The 25,578-nt window shown below is 40.5% G+C and overlaps 1 protein-coding gene across 1 annotated transcript in view; it reads left to right on the forward strand.

Moving 5' to 3' along the window:
* Positions 1-25,578, forward strand: part of gmds (GDP-mannose 4,6-dehydratase) — a 141,950-nt gene that overhangs the window by 35,231 nt on the left and 81,141 nt on the right. The window contains exons 5-7 of the mRNA XM_026345649.1: positions 10,620-10,812; positions 11,946-12,050; positions 22,801-22,928. Of these exons, the coding sequence (XP_026201434.1) occupies positions 10,620-10,812; positions 11,946-12,050; positions 22,801-22,928 (426 nt within the window). The remainder of the gene's footprint in view (positions 1-10,619; positions 10,813-11,945; positions 12,051-22,800; positions 22,929-25,578) is intronic.

The raw sequence follows: 25,578 nt of genomic DNA on the forward strand, positions 1-25,578 counted from the left end.
TTTTAACTGTGTAGTAGCAGAAGATGCATTTTCTTGCCCCTTTTTATGCTGTGTCAGAGCAGTCCGACAAAGCAGTTAGAGAAATGCAGACACTGAGCCAGTTTGTGCAAAACTTGTCTGACAACCACCCTTTTAATTAATTTAATCTTCTACAGACCACTTTGTGTGAGACTGCATCTGCATTAAGCTGTAAGTTCTAAAATGCTGTTTTCATGCCAAAACAACATGCATCCAGACACCAAACACCAGGTGTTTCAGGGAGTTTCTGCATTTTCCCCTCGCCACATTAATGCTGATGTACAGAAAAAGGGTAATTCTCCTTCTGCTCAGCATGTGATGAACAGTTAAGTAAACGCTAGTATTCTAGTTTTGGGTTTTTCACAGAACAAGCAGAGACTTATTTCTTTTTTAAGAATAATATGCGATGCTACTGCCACCAGTTTCTTCAGTGGACTGTGCAGGATCCTGCAAAAATCCTGCACATGACATTCCCTCCATCCACCCCAACTATTTTCTCTTCACTTCCCTTATTTAATAAATACAGTGCTTTGTTGATTCAGAAAATATAGTTTGTTCACAATTATTACATTCACAACATAAATTGAATCAAAAGTGTAATTGTGGTTGCAGTTTAGGTCTACAGTCCTTAATGTTCACTGCGCTCTGGTCCCCTCAACCTCACCTCAAAAGATCCCAGGCTAAACTTTTCATGACATGACAATTATAAATCAGCTAACCTGTGTTTCAGAACCCAGCATCAGTTGTTAAATTTAGCGCACATCCATCATTCCAAATCAAACAAGCTAAAACAAATTCTTCAAGTTAGAATCACTGCACTTTTCCGGCAGTGGGAAACTCACTATTTACAATAATGCAAATATGCACAGAGGGCTGCATACTCTCCAGAGAGCTGCAGCAAACCTCCATGATAAAAACACCAGAATGTGTAGTGAAAAAGTGAAGAGCTTCAGGTTTTGGTTGAACAAGACATGCTGCGTGTTTATGTACATATCTACGTAGCTTTGTTTTTAGAGTATTATATTCTGCAGGTTGACTTTGCTTACTTCAAAAACTAATTTAATTGCATTAACATTAGTTGATATTGATAACCCACTGTCATATTCTCCATGTTACAGGTGACATCTTCCATGTCACCTTTTGTAGCGAGTTCTAGTGTGAACTTACTGTACTCAAGCAAAATCCACGGCTAACATTCCTGAAAAAGTTGTCACTGATGACAAAACAGTTTCTACTTGTGTATTCATGTGTGTCACTGTGCACACACGTATTGCTCCACACAGCCCCCCAGGCCATGACCGCAGCCCGCTGCAGTAAGACCTGTTGCCATGTTTACACGCGTGTTTATTTTTGTGAGGTAGAGGTGATTGATTGGTGGCGAATGTCTGCAGGGTAGATCAGGTGATAGAGGGAAGCAAAGAATGAAGGGGCTCTTGTGAGTTCCATTCCAGACGCTCTTATTCAATGCTAAAGGAATGGGGTGTACGGCTGCACATCACAGTTTAGTACTGATCAGACTCCTTTTTCTGTGTTTTCTCTTAGGCTTTCTTCTTCCCACTTACTAATGTTTGTTAATTGCTCTTGGCAGAAATTGTTGCTGTGATAATTTCGCACACTTCGACATTTGGTGCTGCTTAAAGTGATCCCATCCTAAATTCTAACATTTGTGTATCCAACTATAAAACTGAATGATCATTATTATTTCAAACATTCACTTGTTCAAGTTCACAAATGAACAACCAGCTGGTTGACTTAGGTTTACTTCACATTGATTTCACATTGGATTCTGGGAAGACTGATCAAAAATGTTGTTTCACAAGGACAGCTGGCAGACAAACACTGTATGAAAACCGACAGAAATGTCAGAAACCACACTCAGTTTTTATCACTGCCCCACCATATAATCATTATGTCCCACACAATTTTTGTTTTACCAAAATACAGTCAAAGAATCAGCTTTCACAGTTTCGAACCCCCAAGAAGGATGATATTGCTACACAGAAACAGTGTTTTCCCCCATAATTTAGACAAACAATGACTGTTTTCAGTGGTTTGAGACGGTTCTGTGATACATTTTTTTGCCTTGAAAACTTGTCATTTTGGTAGAGTTTACCTTAATAGACTTACGTTAGTTACACTGAAGCTGGTGTTTTGGATGGTAAACTACTGTAATTGCATTGGCTCGGGCACCCTTCATATTTCCTGCCTTTTTGGTACCCTGAATGAGGGCAGCAGTGGCACACAGACTGGTCACCACCCGTTTACGTGGATACCATAAGGAGAAGGCGATGCAGAGAAAAAGACAGAAGGCATGTGAGAGGTGGAGGAGCACTGGGAGACAGACAGGGACTTTCCACATTCGCCTGCATAAATCCTGAGTTTGACAGCCAATCTCCAACTCTCAATCTGCCTGCCCTGACATACGCTCTTGCAGCTCGTATCTTTCCACATGTGCATTGCCTACCCCACCCATGTCTCCATCTCAGATCCACCTGATCTGTTTGACTTGTATTTGTTCATTGCCATAGCTGCAGCAGCCTCCACACTAACCAAGGAGAAGACGCCTGTAATTAAAAGCTGCATTAGGGATATCGTAATGAGTGAACCTCCGTCGGGGGGTGGATTAGTGGGTCCATACATGTTATGCCTTGTACAGATCTTGTATAGGAAAATTTGTGTTGTTGACCTTGAAGTTGCTGTTGTGTCTAAGGTACTAAGGTTTATTTTTTTTATTTTTACCTTTTAAGCCCTTGTTAAGTATGCCAACATTTCACATCCTGGAACAGTGTCTGCACTTTAAATGTGCATACAGTGAAGAAACAAGAAAAGAAACACCTGAGTAAATGACATAGAAAATCTATTCATTTCATTTTCCACATGGGTGGTGGCCACTAAGAAACACACGTCATTTTCATTGTTCATTTTCTTCCCTTAGTGAAGTTGAGCGTTAATGGAACTTTAATTAATTCGTTATCGTCACAACAACTGCATCAGTCATATCAATCATACAGCCTTACTATGCACGTGTGGAAAATCCAGTTTGAGGTTTTATACTGAAAACGGCTTGGGTATCACAGGGAAACACAAGATGCAAACCACTTTGTATTCAAAGTCATACATCTTTTTTCCATTTCCTGATAGCCTGTGCGCCAATGTCCTTAATTAACCCGCTCATAAAACAAGTTGCGTAACCACAGTGAGCAATGTAAACTATTGTGGGAACTCGTTTGAATAGAGGCTTTATTAATAAACTCACATTTTAGATTTCCTTCAGCTGTCCCCTGTAATTAAATCTAGAGCCTTTTATTGTTTCCGCCGTCACTGTATCTATATTTAGTCTGTAAAGGTCACTTGTTTTAAAAAGAAAGGTTTGGTTTGAAGGAAAGTCTAGGCATGGCACAGGTGTGTATGTGTGCATGTACTGTATGTACTGTGCTGTTTAAGCATCACGGTGATGCTTTGGGATGTTTGGAAGCAATGGCTGTCAGGTCAGGTGAACTCTCACATGCCAGACCTTCATACCTGGAGCTTGGTATTGCGTAAGCAGAGGTTGATTGTGACATATTTTAAGGACATTCGATTCCCAGCAAGAAAAAAAACAAAAAAAAAGCTGCATGCATTCCAGGTGGATGATGTAATGTCATACATTCACGCTGTCTGTCTTGCTCTCCCTGTCACTCACTGTTCACGCTCTGCAACCCTCCCACTCTGCTTTTAATTGTATTGTGTCTGCATCTCAGGGAAATGCAATCTGGCACGGTGCAAGGAAAAAAAATATCAGTTTTGTTTTTCCAACAGGTGTGTATGTGTTTATGCATAGAAGCGATAGTGACACAATTCCAACAAGACAGAACTGGAGATGGAGAGATTTCCCTGCTTAAGTTTCACCACAGCAACTCCTGATGATGGAGCTCTCTGTGGAGAGTGGGCTGTTAGCGTGGGTCTACATACAGTAACAGAAGCTGACACTGCAGCAGAGAGCTTGAGAAAACACTGAAAATAGTCGACCAAGTCAAAATCATGTTTCCATAAACTTTTCAGTTATTACAGGAATATGTTAACTTAGCATATTTCTACAAAATTAGTCATAATCTTAATTGTGCAAAAAAAGAGTTTTTGTTTTTTTTATTTAGTCAATTTCTTCTATTTCACAATCACTAAGCTCCTGGGAATACTCATAGCTTTAGAAGGGTTTTTATATCCTTTTCCACATGTGCACATCTCAAGAAATATAAAAGCAAACGGGATGCACGTGGCCACATTTTAGTATCGAGCCTGAAATACCAATACCTCTGATCCCAATGTTAGATGTTCTCATTCTAAAACATTGATTTCTAAACTCAGTCATATGGGTAAATGTGTGTGTTATACAGGGCACATCAGAGAAAGTAACAATGGTGGATAATCTGAATACTATTGATTCATAGGAACTAAAGTACTTCTCCATCCGCCAGTTATAATGTTTATAGTTATAAGGAACTCTGCTATATTGGTGAGGAGGTGGACCCTTTCTTAAGACTCCTTTGCCAATATAATGCACACTGAACTTAAAAAAAACACCCCTAGAGTGGGATACCGTATTGGTACGGTAAACCCGCCTTGAATGGGCAGTATGAACAACAACTCTATAAATCAGAGTCCTGCAATTGCAACATTGGGTCTTTCTAAATTCACCAAGCCTTTAGCAGTACAGGAATTTTCTAGGCAAAAAGAGACTGTGTAAAACTTGTTTAACTATCTTAATTATCCTGATTAAATATTGCAATATTGTGTCAGCTGTTGTCTTAGTTTGGTTGATTTAGGTTTGTTAGTTTATTGAACAAGTTGTTGTTTGAACTCTTAAATCTAGGTCAGTCATTAGAATGATCTGTTTATTTATTAAAGTTGCGTAATTCTGTAAACTTGACCAAATAAAAATTTCTGTGCATTTGAAGAATTTACTCTTCAAAGGAAACAAGCCATCGTTTTGCAGCTAACTTAGTGAACTTGCTTCTGATGAAATGACCATGTACAAGACTCAACACCTCCCAAATGACTATAAATCTCAGTGTACAAAGGAAGAGACTGAATTTAACACTAACGTTTCTCATGGTCCACATAGTTTTTCCTGATGTGAAAATAAAACACCATTACTATTTATGCATTAAAGACACGTAGCAAGTTTTCACCATGACTGTTGTCTTTAAATTGATTAAAATACAATTGAATATAACAATATTTTGAGAGCATTTTAAACTAAAATTATAATTACCAACTGTCTTTTTTTGTTTGTGTGTTTTTTTTTGATTTTCCTGATTCCATGTGAATCATGACCTTGTGTGCTGCAGAACAAGTCACATTTGGTTGTTGGTTGTTACAAGAATGTGTGTTTGTGACTATAGATCATGGTTTTGTGTTCCGGCTCCGACAAGCAGTCACTGTTGGTTTCTTTCAACCACAAAGATGATCTTTCCTAAACCTTAAGCCAGTAGTTTAATTTGGCTAAACATAGGAGAGGAATCAAATTACCCACATCTATGTAAACTGAGGCAACATGTACCATTAAATCAACAGAGAAATGAAGGTTAAAAATGAGCTTACAGAAAACTTTTCAATGTGTTTTCGGATTAGTTCCCCAGGCATCTAATTTGTGTATGTCTCTAGCAAAGTTGCAGGTGCTGTGGGCTATTCTTTCCCAGCATGTGTGAATGAGAGGCGCCATAAAATGATAGGCCAAAAATAATTTGCACTCTTTTGTTTACTGATTTGAAGAAAAATATCATTCACTGAACACTGAGAGGAGGCTTTATGTTTGCAGGGGAAAGTGGGGTCTATATCTTGGCTGCTGAATGCAGATGAGTGATACTGTAGTTGAGTTGAAAGCAGAGTAATTGATCTGTCTCGTGGTGCATGTGTTGCCAAGTCGGGTCTAAACATCTCTTTCCTGGAGGGAATTCAGCCTGTTTGTCTTTGCCCTGTTAACACACGACTGCTCTAATTTCAATTGGCCTGTAATGTGATGAGTAAAGGTGTAATTGACTGTGGTTTTCCCTTCCTCATGCACACACATACTCACTTTCTCTCCCTTCTCTATCTGTCTCTTTTCTTCTCTTCCATGCCTATCTCTTCTTTTCTCTCCCTGACTGCTCAACCTCCAGGGCATCTTTCTTTATTTGGGTATTTGTGGTTGGTAGGAATGTGCTGCAGTTTCAGTGTACTTCACAAAAAGGAGAAAGTGACGCTCAGTGAGGGGAAGTCCAGCTGCTCTCACTAGTTTCTTCTGTAATTTCTGTAGAATCAGAGATCACTGCTGCCACACAGGTCATTAAAGTCCTGCGTCGTGGTTTGGCTTAAAATAGAAAAATCTAACAGTCACTTAATACACGTCTGTATTAAAGTTTAAACAAAAGCTCGATCTTTCTCTAATCCTAACCAAAGTGTTTTCTTTTTCCCTTAAACCCAACTTCACACAGGACTCTGGATCTGTCTGCCATTTGTTAGCCCTCTCACTTTACTCTCTCCATCCAGGCAGCCACCTCCTGGAAACCTCCTTTCACATTACAAATTAACTTCTTTATTCAGTCAAAAATTATGTTGTGTCAAAACATAATAAGAACATAATAATTCTGATTACATTCGGTATAAAAACATAGTCCTAGTTGCAGTTTTGTCGCATGAGAATGTAATTTTCAGAAGAAAAGACTTTCTGTGGAGAAGACAATCTACAAAATTTTGACACAGTTTTTGGTAATTATTTATCACTGAAGTCGATAGGCATTCATACACACTTTTTATTTAGAATATTTTGTACTTGTAAAAATCAAAGAAATTCGCAAAACCTACAAGTTTAATACATTTAAAAAAGCATTTGTATAGTCAATATACTGTAACATACTAAATGATATCAACAGATTATTTATCAAGGTAATTTTATTTTTCTAGCACTGTTCATAGAAAAAGAAATTACAAATTAAATATATATTTTTAAATAATAACCTATATAAAATCATAACATCCATAAAACACATCTACACTATAATTATAAAGAATATAAAAAGCATGCTTTAAATAACCAGTGAATTAATTTAGAGGATAAATCTTTATAAAAACACATTATGCTTGTATTATGCATTAGTTAATAGTTAAGTCAAAGGATTTTATCACTGTTAATGTTGTTAAATGGAAAAGTGTCAAACTAAAAATGTTCTTTTATGAAGAAATGTAAAAAGAAAAGAAAACAAAACAAAAAAACTAAAGGCCTAAAATATAAAAATAGACATTAAACCAGATTAGTCCAAAAACTGACACGTGTCTTTTTATTCATTCATGTTTAAAGTGATCTTACTCCTGAGTGATTTCCTTACTCCTTGTTCTTTGTTGGAAGTTTAAGTAAGACTCTGCATTTTTCCACTCTGTGTATACATCGTAATGCCTACATATTATCCTGTATTGAAGGCCATGCAGGTATGCAGAGAGAGGCCATGGCTGAATAATTGTAGCTCATATTTATACATCTGTCAAGACACACGCTGACACTCTGCTGTATGTGAATGCACATACACATACGGAGCCACATTCCCCAGTTTCAAGCATGCGTTTCAGCAAGCCTTGTGTGAGCAGGAAAGAAATGAAACCACCAAATGCAGCACATATATCCTGTACATTTAGAACCTTTTTAAACAAATCACTTTTTTCAGGTTGGAATATTTGCTCGGCAGCGGACCCCCAATGCTGACAGAGCCTGGCTGACTTCCCAGAACAGAACAATGTCTGCCAGGTTGACCGAGGGGCCCAGCAACCACCCCCCCAGACATACACACCACATATCCACACAGACTGGTGTACACAAACGTCTGGCCTTTAAACCATCAGGGCTCAGGCCCTGCCTTACATAATGACAGAGAATGGAGGCATTAAAGCAATTTGTTTGATTTAAGTTGTCAAGACGTCCTGGACCCTGCCCCTCTCAGCTGGTTTTGATACCTGGAGTCTGCGAGTGTGTGCGTGAGCGTGCAATAGATGGACTCGCACACAAACAGACAGGTTTATGAGGTCCAGGGAGAGTGAGCATTGACAGAGCAGGAGGAGAAATGTGTAAGGAAGGAAAAGGTGGAGGAAAGGAGGAGCTCCGCAGTGAATGAGGAAGAGCTGAAGGTGAACCCAAGAGATCTGAGATTACATTATGGCTGTTGGGGATTAAGCCAATGGTCTTGTGTGCGACTCCCACCCTGTTTCCTAAGAATTCTGATGCATGCAGATGAGTTTTTTTGAATGAATGAAGAGCAACAATTATTAAAAAGGAGATACAGGAGTGCAGAAATGTCAGATCACAGACCCAAGTTCAACTCCAGAGTCTGGTTAGTGGTTGGGTTTAGGCAGCAAAAGCTATTTGATCAAGGTTGGAGAAAGTGTGTGGTTATGTTTTATAAAAGAAGTAAGTTCACAAAATGTTTTACCTGATCAAAGATTAAGTAAGTTATACTATCAATAGCACAACACAACCAAAGCCAGATTTCCATACTTATCTTTTTCTTTTCACACTTTTCACATTTCAAATGCTGGTGATCAATATTAAACTGATTGATTGTGAGATGTTCTTGAAAAAGTAGTTAGTCAGCTGAAAGTAAAGCATTCCAACTTGTTATTTATTTATTAATTGTAGTAATTTTTCAAACGAGTATAATTTAAAAAAATGCATCCTCCAAAGTGCAAAATCCATATATCATGCAAATCAAACCCATTTACCACCATTTACCTGTTTTTGAGCACATTCTAAATATGTACATAAAAAAAGTTTAAATGCCAGAACGTTAGGGGAGCAAATGTTTTTAATTTAGGTATTTGTGAGGTTTTACATTGTCTGCAGTTTTTGGTGGAAACCAACAGAAAAACACCAGCAACTAAATTGTCCCCATCTTTTAAAACAGACTCTTATAGATAGAAACACATTTGTGATTTTAAATTTATTTTTTCAAGTTAAAATTTGTGCTACATTTTGAATAAAATCCACCTATTGTCTTTTCCACACTGTCTTTATTTTTGTTAGAATCTGAGGGAGCTATTACATCAGTGGCCCATTGCTGCTACTCGCTGTTGTTTCAGTATTTCCTTTATATGAAAAATATAAAAGTCACACATTCACACAAATAGTAGATTCACTGCATCAAGTTTTATCTTTATTTTTCTTGTTTTCTGTTCTTATAATCTTCATCATTATATAGAAAATGCCATTGTTTACTGTACACCGTGTCGGTATATAAAGTGTCCCCTCATGTTCTCTTATAAATGTAAATGAAAATGCCAGAATGCAAAGTAAAAGCATGAGTGGAGCGTCACAGGTAATTACACTGAGCTGCGCAGCGTAATTGAACCTGATCAAACCTGCTCACTGTGTGTGTCAGTGCATGTGTGTGTGTGCCCTATGAGTGGAATAGAGGCCCAGTGTTCTCGGGTCCCAGCTTTAAATAAGGGGTCTTTATCTGACTGTGTGTACTGCTCTGGCATGGAAGCACTAAAGGGCCAAAGTGTTTCCTCGGTACAGACATGGCTCATGCTGCCTGCTCCAGGTGTGGTGACCACTAACCTGCATGGCTTTTAACCGTCACGCCTGATTTGGAGACGGAGGCCAACCTGGCACACACACAGGCACGAACAGCGCAACTACACTACTACACTGCATCTCACACTCGCGCAGTCGTGCACGCGCACATCCTTTTCTAATTTAAAGTTAATTTCCCATCCCACTTGGCCCTTGGCAGTGAAAAAGGCATTCTGGGAGTTGGAGTATTAGGTTTGAGATATAGTTTTTCTGCTCAGCCCTGATGGGTTTACAGTTTGGGTTAAGAGGTTAGAAACGGTACATTGTCCAATCAAGTTCAGCATGACTGTCTGCTCCCACCTCTTTAGATTTAGGTGACTTTTTGAGAAATTTGAAATCCACATTATAGTGAGTCAACACTAAGACAGTATGATGTAAGCTGAACTATCATGACTCCAAACATTGAAATTAACTCAAGCTACTAAATACTCTGTAGAAAATAGAATGATACCTAAATAGCCCAGTTAAATTTAAGTTTAAATTCAACAACAACTAAGGAGCAGTAATTTACAGGGACAAACAATGGGGATAAATGATTAGTGTATTCAAAATTGATTCTGTCTGAGGCTGTCTCCCACACACACTGAAAACAGACAGTGGAGGAGTCGTAGCCACAGCAGAGAACATTCATTTACCTTTTTTTTTTTAAGATAAATAAATATATGTAAATGTCACTATGTCACATGCTGGTGTGCAGTGTTCATAATTTAGAAAGTCATACATCATGATCACGCTCCACTGCTTAAACAGAGACTGACATCTCTTTATTAGGGGAGTAGATAATGAGCTAACAGTACACAAACAGAGAACAGGATCATTTAATTTCAACAGGCAATAACTTGGACTTACACCAAAGACTTAAATGTGGTTGATGAAGTGTTAAGTGAAGCTCAACTCAGGTCATCTTTGATAGTTAGTTAATTAATCCTATACAGAATATTTACACATCTGTTTGTAATGTATAGAAATAAACTTGACTTTCCTTTCAAGGCCATTTAATCTTTTCTCTGTCCTGCTTTCTCAGATCTCCTTCGAGTTGGCCGAGTACACTGCTAACGTGGATGGCGTGGGTACACTGCGTCTCTTGGATGCTATAAAGACGTGTGGTCTGACCAACAACGTAAAATTCTACCAGGCCTCCACTAGTGAACTGTACGGCAAAGTCCAGGAGATCCCTCAGAAGGAAACCACTCCCTTCTATCCTCGCTCACCTTATGGTAACACACACAAATATGTAATGTGCTGTAGAGCTACATGGAAACACGGATTGCATAACATTTTCAACCTTGCATTTGTCAGGCAGTTGTGTATGACCATGTAAGGGCATACTAACACAGATTGCATGATACCTCTGCAGTATCTTTTTAACTTTGGTGTGTGTGTGTGTGTGTGTGTGTGTGTGTGTGTGTGTGTGTGTGTGTGTGTGTGTGTGTGTGTGTGTGTGTGTGTGTGTGTGTGTGTGTTAGTGAATAGAGGGGGGCTTCAGTTCTCAGTCACCGTTTGAGCTCTCCACACACCCCGGGGCCAAACGTCTGACTGAGTACTGGAGTGGCTCTCACTTGAACAAAGACACCTTTATATCCACAGTACTCAGCACTCACTTTCAACACACACTCACACACACACTTGAACACACACGTGCAGGCTGTACACGTGTGTGAGTGATCAGGTTTCATGTTCTCTGTTGTCTAAATGCTCTCCTCACTGACACTTTCCCCATCTGTCAGCACTCAATCTGAGGCTGCATGGGAGATGCATACCATCATGAGGAGGGCTGCTCTTCAAATAATTAGACATGGGAGAGGGGGAGGCGGGGTTGCCTCTGCGACCTCCCCTCACCTCTAGTGTACACCCTGACCTACGGTTTAATTAACGGGCGCCTCCCTGCACTCGCTCCGGTATTCCCCTCATCACAGAAGAAGGAAGGAGGAGAAAAGATGGTGAGAGGGAACGAGGGGAGAACGCGTTGTACAAGCCTGCTTTAGGTCAATTAGGAGGAGTCTTAGGTTCATGTTTCTGATGGTGAAATATGATTTGTAGCACACACCACATGTAGTATGACATGTAATGTAGTTACAACACTGAGTCCTTCAGTCTTTCTGTAGCTTTGATGAGACAGAATCAGTGTTTTTGTTTCTGCTTTGATTGATTCTTGCAGCACAGTGGTTTCTTTTGTTGACTGAGTGAGTAGATACACAGCAAGAAAGTAAAATCTCTGTGCGCTGTGTACAGAGGTGGGATCATGGATCTGAGACTTTGGGTTTTTGTGTGATGTAGTATCTCCTTTTAATTTGAACATATAAAAACAGGGACTTATATGTGTCTTCTGTCTTCTGTTCTTTTATTCCAGGTGCAGCTAAGCTCTATGCCTACTGGATTGTGGTGAACTTTAGAGAGGCCTACAGCATGTTCGCTGTCAACGGGATCCTTTTTAACCACGAGAGCCCGAGGAGAGGTGCGCACACAGCATGACATGCGTTCTGCCAGTCCATAAACAAACACAAAGTCAGCTGTTTTTGGTCCTAATGGGTAAATTATGTTGTTGCAGAATTTAATAATAACAAAGGAGAAGACAATAATACCTGCTCTATGAAGGTTGAAGCTGTTTTAAATAAGCCAATATTGATAATTCTGAAGCCTTTCCATTAGCTGTTACAGTGCTCAAGCATGAGTTGTAAAAGACATACATTATATCAGTATATAAAGAACACCGTTTAAATGAATATTCAGTCTTTTATTTTCAGTAACCATCAGGTGTGGTGGAAAAGCTCTGACTTACAGTGACTAGTCATTTACAACAAAAGCCTTTGTGTTAGGGAAATACAAAACCTCATGCTATCATGGCATTAAATCTGTCTTTGAAGCCACAATCCAGTATCTATTAAAAGGATTTCTATAAACAAGACTCAATTATAAGCAACCCAATCAGTTCAAATACCATCTGTCAATACTGACATAATGAGCCCAAACACATGATTTAAGGGAAGCTCAAATGAGTAAGAGTATCACTATGAAACACTAACCTTGTGATTTATCTAATATAATAAAGATTAATAATTACTTTAGCTACTATCAAATGATCTGTTAACTAAGTAGGACTGATTATATCATATCAGTTTTTTATGAATTGGAAATCACAAAAAACAAACAAACTGTAAAACACAAAGTAAAATATTGTTGGATTGTACAAAAGTATTCAATTACATGCTCTATATAACATTATATTCATTCACTGGTGGAGCCAGGTTTCTTATAACTACTTCACACATACTCACACACATTCTGACACACAGTGAGTGGGTTGTGTTCTCATTTTTAATATGTGCTCTGAGCCCTGAGGGTCGCAGGCGATGGTTTAACCTGATTTACACACCACTGTGACCCAAAATGAATACCACATGACTGCAGCTTCAGTGCTGCACTCAGGTCAGCCACTCAGGTGTTTATGATTTATCCCCTAATGAAGGCCCTGGCCACGACCCCAGCCAAGGTCGGGGGTCAGCCAGTAAACCCTAATGGGTTACCACAGATAGATAGGTGTGGGAACTGGTGTAGTTTACAGCCAGCTCAGCAAATATGGTGGCTGGCATAGTAGTCTCCATAATGGAGAATTAGTTGACGTACGGTGGCAAGAAAAAGTTTTCATGGTTTCCTGCATTAAATCCACGTCCACTGGATTGACTCACATAAGTTTAGCCTGATCTGACACCCAGAACAGCAGATGACATTACAATTCACTGCTGAAACGTCATCATAAAATGTGATCTGATTTTCATCTAAGTCAAGAGTATTAACAAACATAATGTGCCTAAAATAAAAACACACAAAAAAAACTTTGATCTTTAAAGTCTTAATTGATAACAACCATAAAAACCTCACAGCGCGAGTGGAAAAATGTGTGTATGTGAACTCTTGGAATTAATAACTGGTTGTTGTGCTCTTTGGGTCATTTTGACTGGCTGCCCACTTCTTGGTAGAGTAGCCACAGTCCCAAAGTGTCTCCATTTGTAGATTGTTTCCTAACTGTAGACTGGTGAATTTCTAAAGTCTTTGACATCACTTTGTAACCTTTTACAGCTTTATGTCAATCAATAATTCTTGATTGTAGATCCTGTGAAAGCTCCTCTTGGCGAGGCATGGCTCACATAAGCATGTTCTTCTTGTGCTAAGCAAACTCAAAAACTTGGAGTGGTTTTTGTCGAGATAGCTCTAGTCCACACCTACAAACTAATTTTCTTAACTTATGCTAATACCTGACTCCAATTAGCTTTTTTTTTTTATTTTTGTAATTTCTTTTTTTTTAAATGTCAGGGGTCACATACTTTTTCCACCCGCAATAAGAGGTTTTTATGGTTGTTCTCAATAAAGGCATGAAAAATCTGAATTAGTTTTGTGTTATTACTTTAAGGCACATTATATTTGTTTATACTCTTGACTTAGATAAAGATCAGATCACATTTTATGACAAATTAATACAGAAAATGGAAAAAGGTTCACATACTTTTTCTTGCCACCACTGAGGTGGTGAGAATAAAGCATGTGGAGTCATACAAGGGAGTATAAAGATCACATTGGATGACATGAAAAATAATCAAGGTAAGAAGGCCTGAACCAATTAGTCAATCAACATAAAATTAATAATTCGAATCACAGGTTAGATGCTCATTTATCAAGCTAAATTGCACAACATTACAAAATATTATGATTTGCTGCTGTTGTAAAAATGGCCACTTGGTGGGCCAGAAATATAGATGTTACATTGTGGTCTGGGAACCATTAACTGAGATTGGACGTGATCTGATTAATCAGTCACTCAGAAAAATACTCCAGTGGCTGATTGAGTGCCCCTGTGAAACAGCAAAATGAAATCTTTTCTGTCTTTTGTTTTTTGGATCTCGGTCAGTTCTTTCTCATCTTGCTCTCTGACTCTGCTTCTATCTTTCCATTCTTGCCACACACACAATCTTCCCCCTTTCTTCCTCTCTCTTGCTTCATTTAATCTATTCCTCCTCACTTCCCTACAGTCAGCATTTCTCCAGCTGGTCATCGGTTTTACTCCGCTGCCACTTCTATTCTCAGAGTTATGGCTGTTGTTGCTCATAGCACAGGAACGCTGTGCTTCGATGTGGCCAGATGTCCCACTGCACAGCCCTATGTGGCGCTTGTGTTGGCTAGATTGGCCAGTGTTTACCCAGGCCCCGGGGCCTTCTATGATGCTGCTGCCACACTGGGGGGGGCAGCAGCGTCCTCTTTAAATGAATTGGTGCTTTAAACTTTAAAACTCCACCATGGCCCTTTTTTTCATGTTGTACATAACATACCTGACTGTAGTGATACATGTTAATGTACACAATGGGAATGTAAAAAAATGGATTCTAAAACATAGAAAACATGTCCCTCGTTCATCTGTAACAATTTAGTTAGCATGTAAACCATTTAAAATATTACTTTTGACAAAACAGTGCAATTATGCATGCCGTCCCAGGTGTTAAGATGTAAATGAAGTTCATATCCAGTAGACCAATAATTTTACTTTATATTTGGTTCTTCCTCCAATAGCAGAGTGACTTGTCACTCTCAGTGTAAAGAATGTCCTCCTTGAGAAGGAGGACACTCAAAAGGGCTCCTGAAAATATGATAGATGCCAGGCTAACGCTATCAATGAAGGATGGAGACGATGATCTGGTAATGCTTTTGGCTATGAGAGAATGAGGGACCTACATCATGTACAAGGAATCCCGAATCATCATGGAAACCACTCCATACTGAAGAGGTGTGCCATTCTCTCTGGGTAATGACTGATTGAGGATGACTTCATTTTGTAGCAACAAAATAACCCCAAGCGTAGTTCCCTTTTGTATAAGACTTATATGGAGGCGAAAGTAGCTGTTGAAATACTCTTTATGATGGCTTGGATTGCTCAATCGCCTGATTGCATCTCTGCAATGTTACATAGCTACTAATTACTAATCCTACAAAAAAACATAATTATTGTTAAGCTAGAATAATTTTTTAAGATGCTGTATTGTGGGACAGTGCAACAGGAAACAGTAGAAACACTAAACTCATAATATTAACAAATAGAAAAGAGAGCGGACCGTGGGGACATGACTGTGACAGTTGAAATGTTTGCTTACCAAAATACCAAAAACAACCAAAGAACCTACTGGAACATCTCACAGATCACCAGAGCTAGGCACATTTTTGTTTTCAGGCACACCCTAAATGTCTTTCTTCAGTATTTTTGAGCTATGTGTCACTATATGTCTTAGCACACATGTAGAGAGACGTTAGCATTATTCATTACCTGTGGGCTGCCCCTCCTGAAACAGGCCACTTGTACCTTTGGATAATAAGTTGGTAATGAGGGAGGAAGTTTGTGATGTCAGATTTAGTGGCCTTGGCATCACCACTCTTCCACCCTCTCCCACACCCAGGAAAAGCTATGAAGTCATTTTCACAGGATGCCAGTGGATTTGTGTGTGTGTTTGTGTGCGTCTGTGTTTGAGAAACAAATAGGTTTTTGTCTTTATGAGAGAGCTTTTGATTTTAACAACAAGCTTACACAGACTTATTTGTAGCATCTGCCAAAGTAACCTATGAGTGACCAATCAACTTCATGGCATAGAGTGGAATGTTTTGTCTGGAGGCTGCTGGGAATAGCTAGAGAGGGAAGAGTGAGCCTGAACACCACTTTACCTCATAATTTGCGTTTCTCTGAAGGATTCAACAAGGAGCTCTGTCTCTTAGAACGGGCAGGATGACTTAATCCTAACAGGAATGCAATTCTGGTTTCTCATACCAGTCTCATAAAAACCTGATCGTTCAACCAATAAACAGTCGATCACCATTGTTCTGCAGCGAAGGGTCAGAATTGGACAGTTGGGGAGGACAAATAACTCAATGGAAATCCAGCATGAAGCAAAGCAAACAGAAGTCTGCATCTGCCGGCCGGCTCACACCATGGCTAGCTCATTTTTGGTTGGCTTAGTTGTTAGCCATAACAAACAGCCCTCACACTAACTCTGAAGAAGGGGATTAGCATTTGCAGGGGTGCTAAATAGACTCCATATTGCTGTGACATGTGATACAGTGCAGTACTCTACGCTCTCTTGGCAAAAGCGATCAGGAGTGAAACCTGTGCAAATAACCAGTTTTATATATTTATTTGGTCATCATATTCAACAAACATACAGTCCCAAGAAATTTTTCTGAATAAAAGACAAAACACAAGGTAAATTTATAGTTATTAGTCATATGTTGATCTAAGGCTCTGCAGTAAATCAGCGCAGTAATATGTTGTGTATGTGTATCCACTGTTGCATCTACTGACCAGCTCCAGTTGTCGGCTAATCCCCTGGTTTATTTGGGAACGTCTCATCCATCTCTCCACCCTGAGAGCACTGTGGTTCACGCTTGGCAGTATAGAATAATATACTGTTATGTTAGGAGTGAAGACCAGTTAGCATTGGGGAAGTTGAAATAGCATTGCCAAAGTCAATGCTGCCCCTTAAAACACACACATACAGCCGCTCAGCCTCTACATGCCTTGGCTTCATCTTTCTGCTTTTGTTGAGGTTGAGCTGAAAAGGTCAGATCGCATGATAGATTTGTAAGAAGATATGTTTTCAATTTATTGGAGAGGTTATTTTCAAAGGAAATCTTCAGATAGCATTGACTCGGTCAGGGGGTGTCAGGGGGATTTGGTGGTATCTTCTGACTGAACTCGGTACAGGCCGAGCTTTTTTTGTTTTTCGATATTTCTTTTGTTGGGGGTTGATAAGAAAGGCCTGAGTGAGAGCCGCCTAAACATCAGCTGAACTGTGGCCAGGTGATGAGTGTCTGCAGCCTCAAAGTAGGGCCGTTGACAGAGTCCTCTCCTCCCTCCACACCTTCCACCAGCATGTGTCACAGGGCCCAAATGTGCTTCTCATACCCGTCACGTGATCTTTATAGTTTCTACCTTCACTCATCCCTATTGCTGCCCTAAGGTATGTGTTTGTTGTCCTATTTCACCATGGTGACCAAGAATCTTGTTGACAGTGTGCTTGCTTTGTCTGCGCTCATTGCACTGCAGGTTTAGGGCACATCATTGCATCTCTCAACCTTTGTCAAACCCTGTCAAAGCCTTGCAGAAGGACAACTGAACTTCAGTATGTCACTTCATGGTGCTTTGATTTAGTCAAACTGTTGGATTCTGCCAGACACAATTACATCTTTGTTTTTTTAATACTAGAGTGAAACCTCATTCAGTCTCGGTTCTGCAATGTGGAGGTGGTGCTGTCAGTCTTCCTGCATAAGAAAAACATGTATTATCTACTCCCCTCTCTTTCACCACACCCTCCCTTCTTTTCCCCACACTTTTGAACACTCACCCATCCATTTTCTTACATCACATGGGGAATTTTTAAATTCATAAAAAAGTGATTTTCTTGGTCTTTGTCTTTACCCCATTCCTGTCCTCCTCACCTCACATTTCTTTCTTTGCACACTCCCTGCCAGTTGAGTCAGCCTAGAACAAGCACAGCGGTCTGTCAGGTGTGAATAGACGCTGTGGCAGTGCTAAGCGCATGACCTATCTTGGATGTAACACAAAAATTCTCCCTTTGTCAAAGCTCTACAGATGAGTTTGAATGTCAGTTGTGCAATAATTTTAAAGGTAGACAATGACAGGTTTTTACCCTGGGTGGAATTAGGCCAAAAAAAAAAAAAAGATTCTCCCTGAGAATCACTCACTGCTCCTGCAGATTAGGTACTTTGTTCATGACTCAGTAAAGAGAAATAAGTTGGGTAATTGTTAATTGTGATGTTAACAGAGCTACAGAGTTGACCTAAATCCTTGGACATGTGGGAGTGGAGATAGAAATTAAGGGTTGCATTTTTTGCTCCAGATCTACCACAAAGCCTTTCACTCCCTTAGGCCAAGACAGAGTGGGATTATGGGATTTGCAGTTCTGGTTGAATTCCAAAACAGGTGTGTAAACTTTGTGTTGGGTAACCTAAGGGGTTTCTATGACTACCCTACTGCATTCACAATTATATCTTTTTTTACATCACGTTCAAAACGTATCCCGTACAGACAGGCTCACGAACGGATTTCTAAACTGTAAAATATATGTGCATTACCAAAGTGACTCACTTTTGAAAATACCCAATTGTGTCCAAAATACTATTGTGTGCAATCCTTGGTTGTATTTTTGCAATGTGGTTCATTAAAACAGTCTGGTTTACCAAGTCATTCCACATTTTATTAAGAAAAGGAAGAACTTACTAACATCCTGTAAATCACCTTGGAACAGATTCCCTTAGTGATGAAAAACAAACGCCAGGCGTAAAGTTGGAAGAGAAGACTTGGCAACGAAAAAAGTAGTTCTACCTGTGAAAACGAAACATTAAAATCAACTTGATAAATGTTTGACATAATTCAAGACTTGAAATCATTCAGCTTTTCAGTTTTCCAGAGCTAATGCACCATTCGACTGAGCCATGACCACACATTACGTCTTCAAAACAAATGTTACAGAAGAGTGATTTGAAGAATTCATACTGCGGTTGAATCTCAATCAGTACATGCACATAAATACTCTCACAGACAGTAATATATAAAACGTGTGAGTCAGACTGAGGTCTGAGTGTGTAAGGGCAGGGCTGTCACACAGTTTGAAGACAGAGTCCATAAGTCACCTTTCTTTAGCAGCGTGATTCTAACAACAGAATCTCTTGAGCAACCAGGGCCAGTCAACCCAAAATCCATCAAAGCCGCAGTCTCCTCCTTCACTCCCCCAGACCTGTGCCCCCAGCCGAAAGATCCAGTCACCATTCTGTCTGAGCCCACATGGCCTGGCTTTGGATGGGAGACATTTCTGCACATTTCTGCTCAACCTCCACCTCCTCCCTTTTCTCCCCATACTGCAGCCCAGCTGTGCCAACAAAGTCTTTGTGTTAAGTTTTTTCCTTCTGTGGCCAAAAAATTAAAAGGAATGATGGAAAAAAGAAAAGAAATGGTTAAGTGAGAATAAGAGAGAAAGAAAATGAGTGTCAGTTTCTGGCATGGGTTTTGCTGTCTGCTCAGTTTTCACGGCCCATGGTTTTATTAGTCTTTCCGCCGGGCCATGGGCAAGGTTAAACGGCCACTGCTGCCCCGTTTGGGCTGGAAACCTCTTTTTAGCCCCTGCGGCTCCCTCTAGCCTCCCTCCATCCCCTCCTTCTGGCTGTCCTGCGGTGTCGCTGCCAGTAAAGGAAACACATTAACACCCAGCCAGCAACAGAACAGGCTTTGTCCACAGCCAGGCAGGCTGGTCCATTAGGCCCATACTCTGGTCCACACCACACCAATTAGAGAAGGCAGGGAGCAGAGCCACTCCAAACAGAGGTGTGAGCTTTACAAGGAGACTACAGGTGTGCGTGGGGGGAAATAATGAACTTTATTACTGATTGGGGGTACTGTGCTACACTGTATTCCTCTGCAACATTTTTAGGAGCCAACTCGGCTCTGCAGAGTTTTGACAACCTGCGTTTAACCTGAAAACTTGAGTTTCTCTTGGGTGTGGGATCAAATCAAACCCCTGCCTTTCAGTTTACTGTAGTTTACCACCTGGGCATACTGTGTAAATACACACACATTTATACATACATATGTATATGTATAAACACAAGGATGTTTTTTGTTTCAGCATAAATTAGTAATAAAATGTGATCTGATCTTCACCGAAGTCACAGATATCAACAAACACTATTTCTAAGCACATAAAACACAAACATTCATAATCTTTAATGCTCTTATTTAAAAACTATTAAACACACAGAGTGATGGTGGAAAAAAAGGAATGACACCAGTGTTTTAAAACTTGGATGGACCATCTTTGGAAGCCATAATAATAGCTCATCCTGTACCTTTGGAGTTGACCTGCACATTGCCCTGGAGGAAGTTTGAACCTGCTTCAACTCAGCTGTATTCTTAGGTCATCTGGTGTGAAGAGCTCTCTTGAGGTCGTTCCTCCGCATTTCTATTGGATTGAAGTCTGAGCTCTGGTTGGGCCACTATAAATGGCAATTTTGTGTGTTTTAATCCAGTAGATTTATTTTGGTGTTTAAGGTTGTCCTGCTTCATCATCCCTCTTCTTATGATCCTCAGCTGAAACAGCTGCACTTAAATTATTCTGTTACCTTTAACATACTTAGGCATTCATCTCCCCTTCAGGGTGTTGTCTATGTCCAGGTGCATCAAAGCCACTGAAAACATGAGGATCCCCCCGCCATATTGTTGTGATGATGTTTTTCTGTAGGCTTGCAGTTCCCTTATAACCATGTGTGCTATCAAACAATTCAGGCGACTACGTACGTTATGTGGTTGCCCATTAAAATAGCTGGTTCTTTGGGAGCTAAACATTAACTGTTAAAACAAAATATCTTCATGTGTCCCTAGCTGGACAATAGCCTTTTCCCTGTGGTAAGATAAAACCCAATTTAACTGATATGGATGAGAACAAAGCTGACAGTCATTGATGCATCAGTGGCAGATAATAATTGCTGGTTAACATTTGGCTACAGTTAGCAGGAGCAGCAGTACTTGCCAGAACAGATGACCTGCCAGGTTCGACGACGGCCCCGGGCCAAACGAGACAATCATGCAAAGACGGGACAGGCCTGACAATGGAGGGGGTTTCCATCAAGAATTTATCCACACTCTGTAGACACATGCTATTTCCTAATAGATGTGTCAATAATATTGATCTAGACAACCGAGAAAAAGAAATGGCTTTGAAGACTAGACATTGTGTGTTTTAGTTTTAAATTTTGTAGTGTGGCTTAGAGAAAGTCTTCACACTGCTAAACTTTATTAAACTCCAGCTGAACATGGTGACACGGCAGCGTTGACATGTGGCCATGTGAATCTCTACTAACACACAACATGCTGTATTTTCTCAATTCAGCATGTCTAACCTTCTCTGGTCTGTTTCTGCTCAGCCTGCCCAAGGCTGTCGCTTTCTTATGAAATAATTACTACAAATTTGGTGTATTCGCATGATTGGGTTCCAGGGATTTTCCTGTGTCTAAATGGAAGCTCTGCTCCTTGTCACGGTAGCAGTGATACAGCGTCAGGACATAGCAGCGCTATTATGGCCAGGATGGATGCAGAGCTAAATGGCAACATTCATCTCAAGCATGATGAGTTTAAGAAGCAGCATGTAGGAGCTCTTAAGAGGTCTTGAAAAGGTTCATGCAAGGTTGTGGGAGATTTATGTACAGTGCAGATGTTGTGTGAGCTAAAAATAGCCAACTCTTTGATGCAAGCTTCCAGCTTTCCTTTGAAATTATATTCTCACATATCTGCCATTTTGGCTTTTAAACATTACCTCTAATAGACTGTTTCAGCTAAGATGGTGGCATTTTTAGATATGACACCCATATATTTAGTGTTAATTTCCATCAGTACAATACAGCGTTTGGGTTGGAGCGCTCGAACATTTATCCGTTTACTCTCTGCGGCATCTTTCTCCCCGCAGAAGGAACAGAGAACATGATACCGACCCTCAGTGTCCCGCCAAAACACCCAAAAACTTCTTTAACCGTGCTAGCGGCACAAAAATAGTCATTAGGAGCTCATTTGTTTTTCCACAGATAATATCGCCACAAGTGTCTACTCGAAATGAGGAGCACTGCTGGGTGATCTGGCAGATGTACTGGCTGTCGATGCGGTGATTCTGGACTGGACAGTGCACCAGCAGAGGCAGGGTGGTCCTGTTTGGTTGTCATTTTTCTGTGGAACTTCCCTGTTGCTTTGTGTGTGTGTTGACACACTGATGCTATGAGATTTGTTTTGGCTTCCAGCCCAGATTCGACACCGAAACATTGAATTAGAGGGGAAAATGAGAGAGAAGAATCTAAAAGAATCTAGTGGCTGTAATGTGAGGTGGTAACGAATTGATTTGACTCTGGGTGGCTTTTTCTTTGAGTTTTTGGAGCAGTAGTAGGGGTTTGGAAAGCTGTCTATATGTGGTGATGGAGTGTTATGTAGAAGCTTTGTAGGGATTTCTAAATTCTGTTCATTGAGGAGGCCTCAATTTCACTTATCTGTTTCTTGTTTTTTCTGTTTCTATTTGTTTGTGTTGGCCCAAACTGAACCTCTGTTATATTTATATCCTAGTAAACTGTAATTCTATTTAGAACCTGTCAATCAAGCATTTTTAATGTATGTGTTTTAGGTTCAAACTTTGTGACACGTAAGATCAGCCGTTCTGTGGCAAAAATTCACCTGGGCCAACTGGAGAGCTTCAGCCTGGGCAACCTGGACTCCAAGAGGGACTGGGGCCACGCCAAAGACTATGTGGAGGTAAAACACACACAACCATAACTGCACACAAGCCCAGAGAAATACACATAAACTGTGCGTGCAGTGTTTCAGAGTTGAACGGGGTTCAGATGTGCACATAGCATTAACAGGGCATGTTTTCCCAGATCATTTGAGGCCACAATATGTGATCTGCATGAAGCCTCGTATGATTCTCTGCCAAAAGAGAAACAGAGATAGAGAAAGAAAGGGGGAGAGGGAGAAGGTTGCATGCTGTGAGGCCACAGACTGCACTCTGGTTTCCCACAATTCACCCATGTCCCAGATCCCTCCATGCCCCCATCACCATTCCCCGAACGCCCGCAGAAGAAAGAGAAATATTAAGGGAACGCCGCGTCCTGGGGACGATGACAGAAATACGGTGTTTGTGTTAACGTAATGGTGCCAGCAGCAAGCAGAGAAAGGAGTGGGGAGATGAAACGAACAGTGGGGTCGTCTTGTCCAGGAGCAGACAGAGCTCTGTGTTTTTTCCCCAGTACGTGTGTGTGTTTAAGGAAGTGCACATTCCTCTGTGTGTCAAAGTGTGTGATAGGTTAAGGTTGGACCGTTTGTGTGTGGCTTCAGAGATAAAAGACTCGACGGGTTGCCATGTCTGACAGCAGACCCCTCACAGCGCTCTGTGTTATTATTAGAAGGCGATGGTGGCAGAGGCAGTGAGGGGATGTTCTTTGAGATGGGATTGTGGGTGGAGAGGTTACATTGGTGGAGCTGAGTTGAACTGCAGTGGCAATTCATGCTGTCAAAGCGAGGTGTGGAGGTGTCAAATGTGTCAGGAAAGCATCAGTCACTACCTGATCTGGCAAAGCTCCTGATCAGTCATATCCGACTGAAACCACACTGAATAATATTCTTCCTTATGTGGTAGGAAGTCTGACTTCAGATGTGACTGGCAAAACTGAAGCACAAACATTTTCTTGTTTTTGAAAAGTAATCTGTTTGTGTGATCGTATTTCACAGTCACATAACACAAATTCACATCTGACAAAATACAGTGGACGACTGTATATGTAGGAGACACGATTTTAGAAGCTGAGTTTTTCTCACAGATGTTGGATTGTGGAATGTTGTAAATGCAAAGCAAATATTAGAGGGAGAAAATAGAGAGAAAAATAAAAGACAAATGTAAAAGACCACAATACTGTGCAGCCAGGAAAACCTAAGCAGTTTCAAGAAAATCCATTATTACTCATCCATCCTGCTTGAGATGTAATATCTGTCACAATAAAATTCACAAGCAAATTAGTGATTTATTTTTGTTGCTTGTCTGTCAGCACTGGGCGTTTTGTGATGTCCTTAATTGACATCTGCAGTGTAAAACAGGTTTGGTCTGTAATTCAGCTGTAACATTAGCGGATGGCTATTTAGATGAGTGATTGTATTTGACAATACATTTGCATATTTTATATTAATGTTTGCTTCATCTGTTGTGCAATAGTAACATATAACCTGCGTTGGTAATGATGCAATCACATGGTCAGTGACTGTTTAATGCACATGAACACAGCGTCATGTTTTCTTTTTTTATTCACTAGACAAACGAATGCTCTATAAAACATTTACATTTATTCATAGTTCAGTATTTAAACCTACTACACTGTTGTGGTTTTTCTACATTTTTGGATCTGTACTGGAGGGTCAGGGCTGCTGTAGTATTTACAGCAGTTGAGCAACCTAGGGGACAGCCTGTGATTTTCCAGAAACCACTGTAAGCTGAAATATTTCAAAGTGCTCTGAAATACTGAGATTGACTCAGTGTGAATGATCCTTATTCTTTAGAAAAGTGTTGGATTTTAGGTCACAGTCAGCAGGTTCCTTCATCCTGTTGTGTGTGTGTGCTCCTGTCCACGGCACCCTGGCTTGAGACGCTCCAGATTTCCTGTGGGAACCACCAGCCTTCTACTTCTGGTGAATCAGGCACCTCCTTTCTCTGCGTCTCTAGTTTCGGAAACTCTGATTTCGGGAAGCCAAACAGAAGCTGGAGGTGCTGAGGGGAACTGATGTCGAGTGTGGAGGTGGAAGTGGGTGGGTTAGATGAAGGGAAGAGGAAAACAGACGCGTGTTTGTGGGACATTATGCATCAATGAACCATCTCTCCCGCTGAAAGTCCACCCCGCCCTGCGGACCATCAAAGCCGTCACAGTGACCCCCTCTCTGCCTCGCTCTGTCTTACTTTCAAATATTCATCCAGCCAGTGTCAGCAGTGTTACTATGGCGAGGCCAAACAACTGGCAATTTGTAAACAGAACCATGTGTGTCTGCTTTAGGCTGACAACTGCTTTTCCTCCCTCTGTCTCTCCCTCTGCTCACCCCACCCAGGACAGGGAAATTGCTTGTAATTGGCTGTGGATGGATTGCGGGTGGCAGGAGGGGCGTGCTGTGTGTCTGCTCTAACGACGTCTGAAGGCATGTGGCTGGCTGGGCATCATCTTAGCTGGGTATCGGGTGTCCCTCCCAGGCAAGCAGACAGACCTGGAGCTGCCCAGCTTGTCTCAGTGGAGCTCTTTATTATCATTATTATGTTATTATGGAATCGATGCTGGGAACTGAACGCTTTAGAGAGATACAATAATTTAAATCCTCCTGATCTCATTTTCCTCAAAGGGGTTAAGCTTTGGACTCTTTCAGGTTTGTG

Source organism: Anabas testudineus, chromosome 4, assembly GCF_900324465.2.
Source record: "Anabas testudineus chromosome 4, fAnaTes1.2, whole genome shotgun sequence".
NCBI lineage: Eukaryota > Metazoa > Chordata > Actinopteri > Anabantiformes > Anabantidae > Anabas > Anabas testudineus.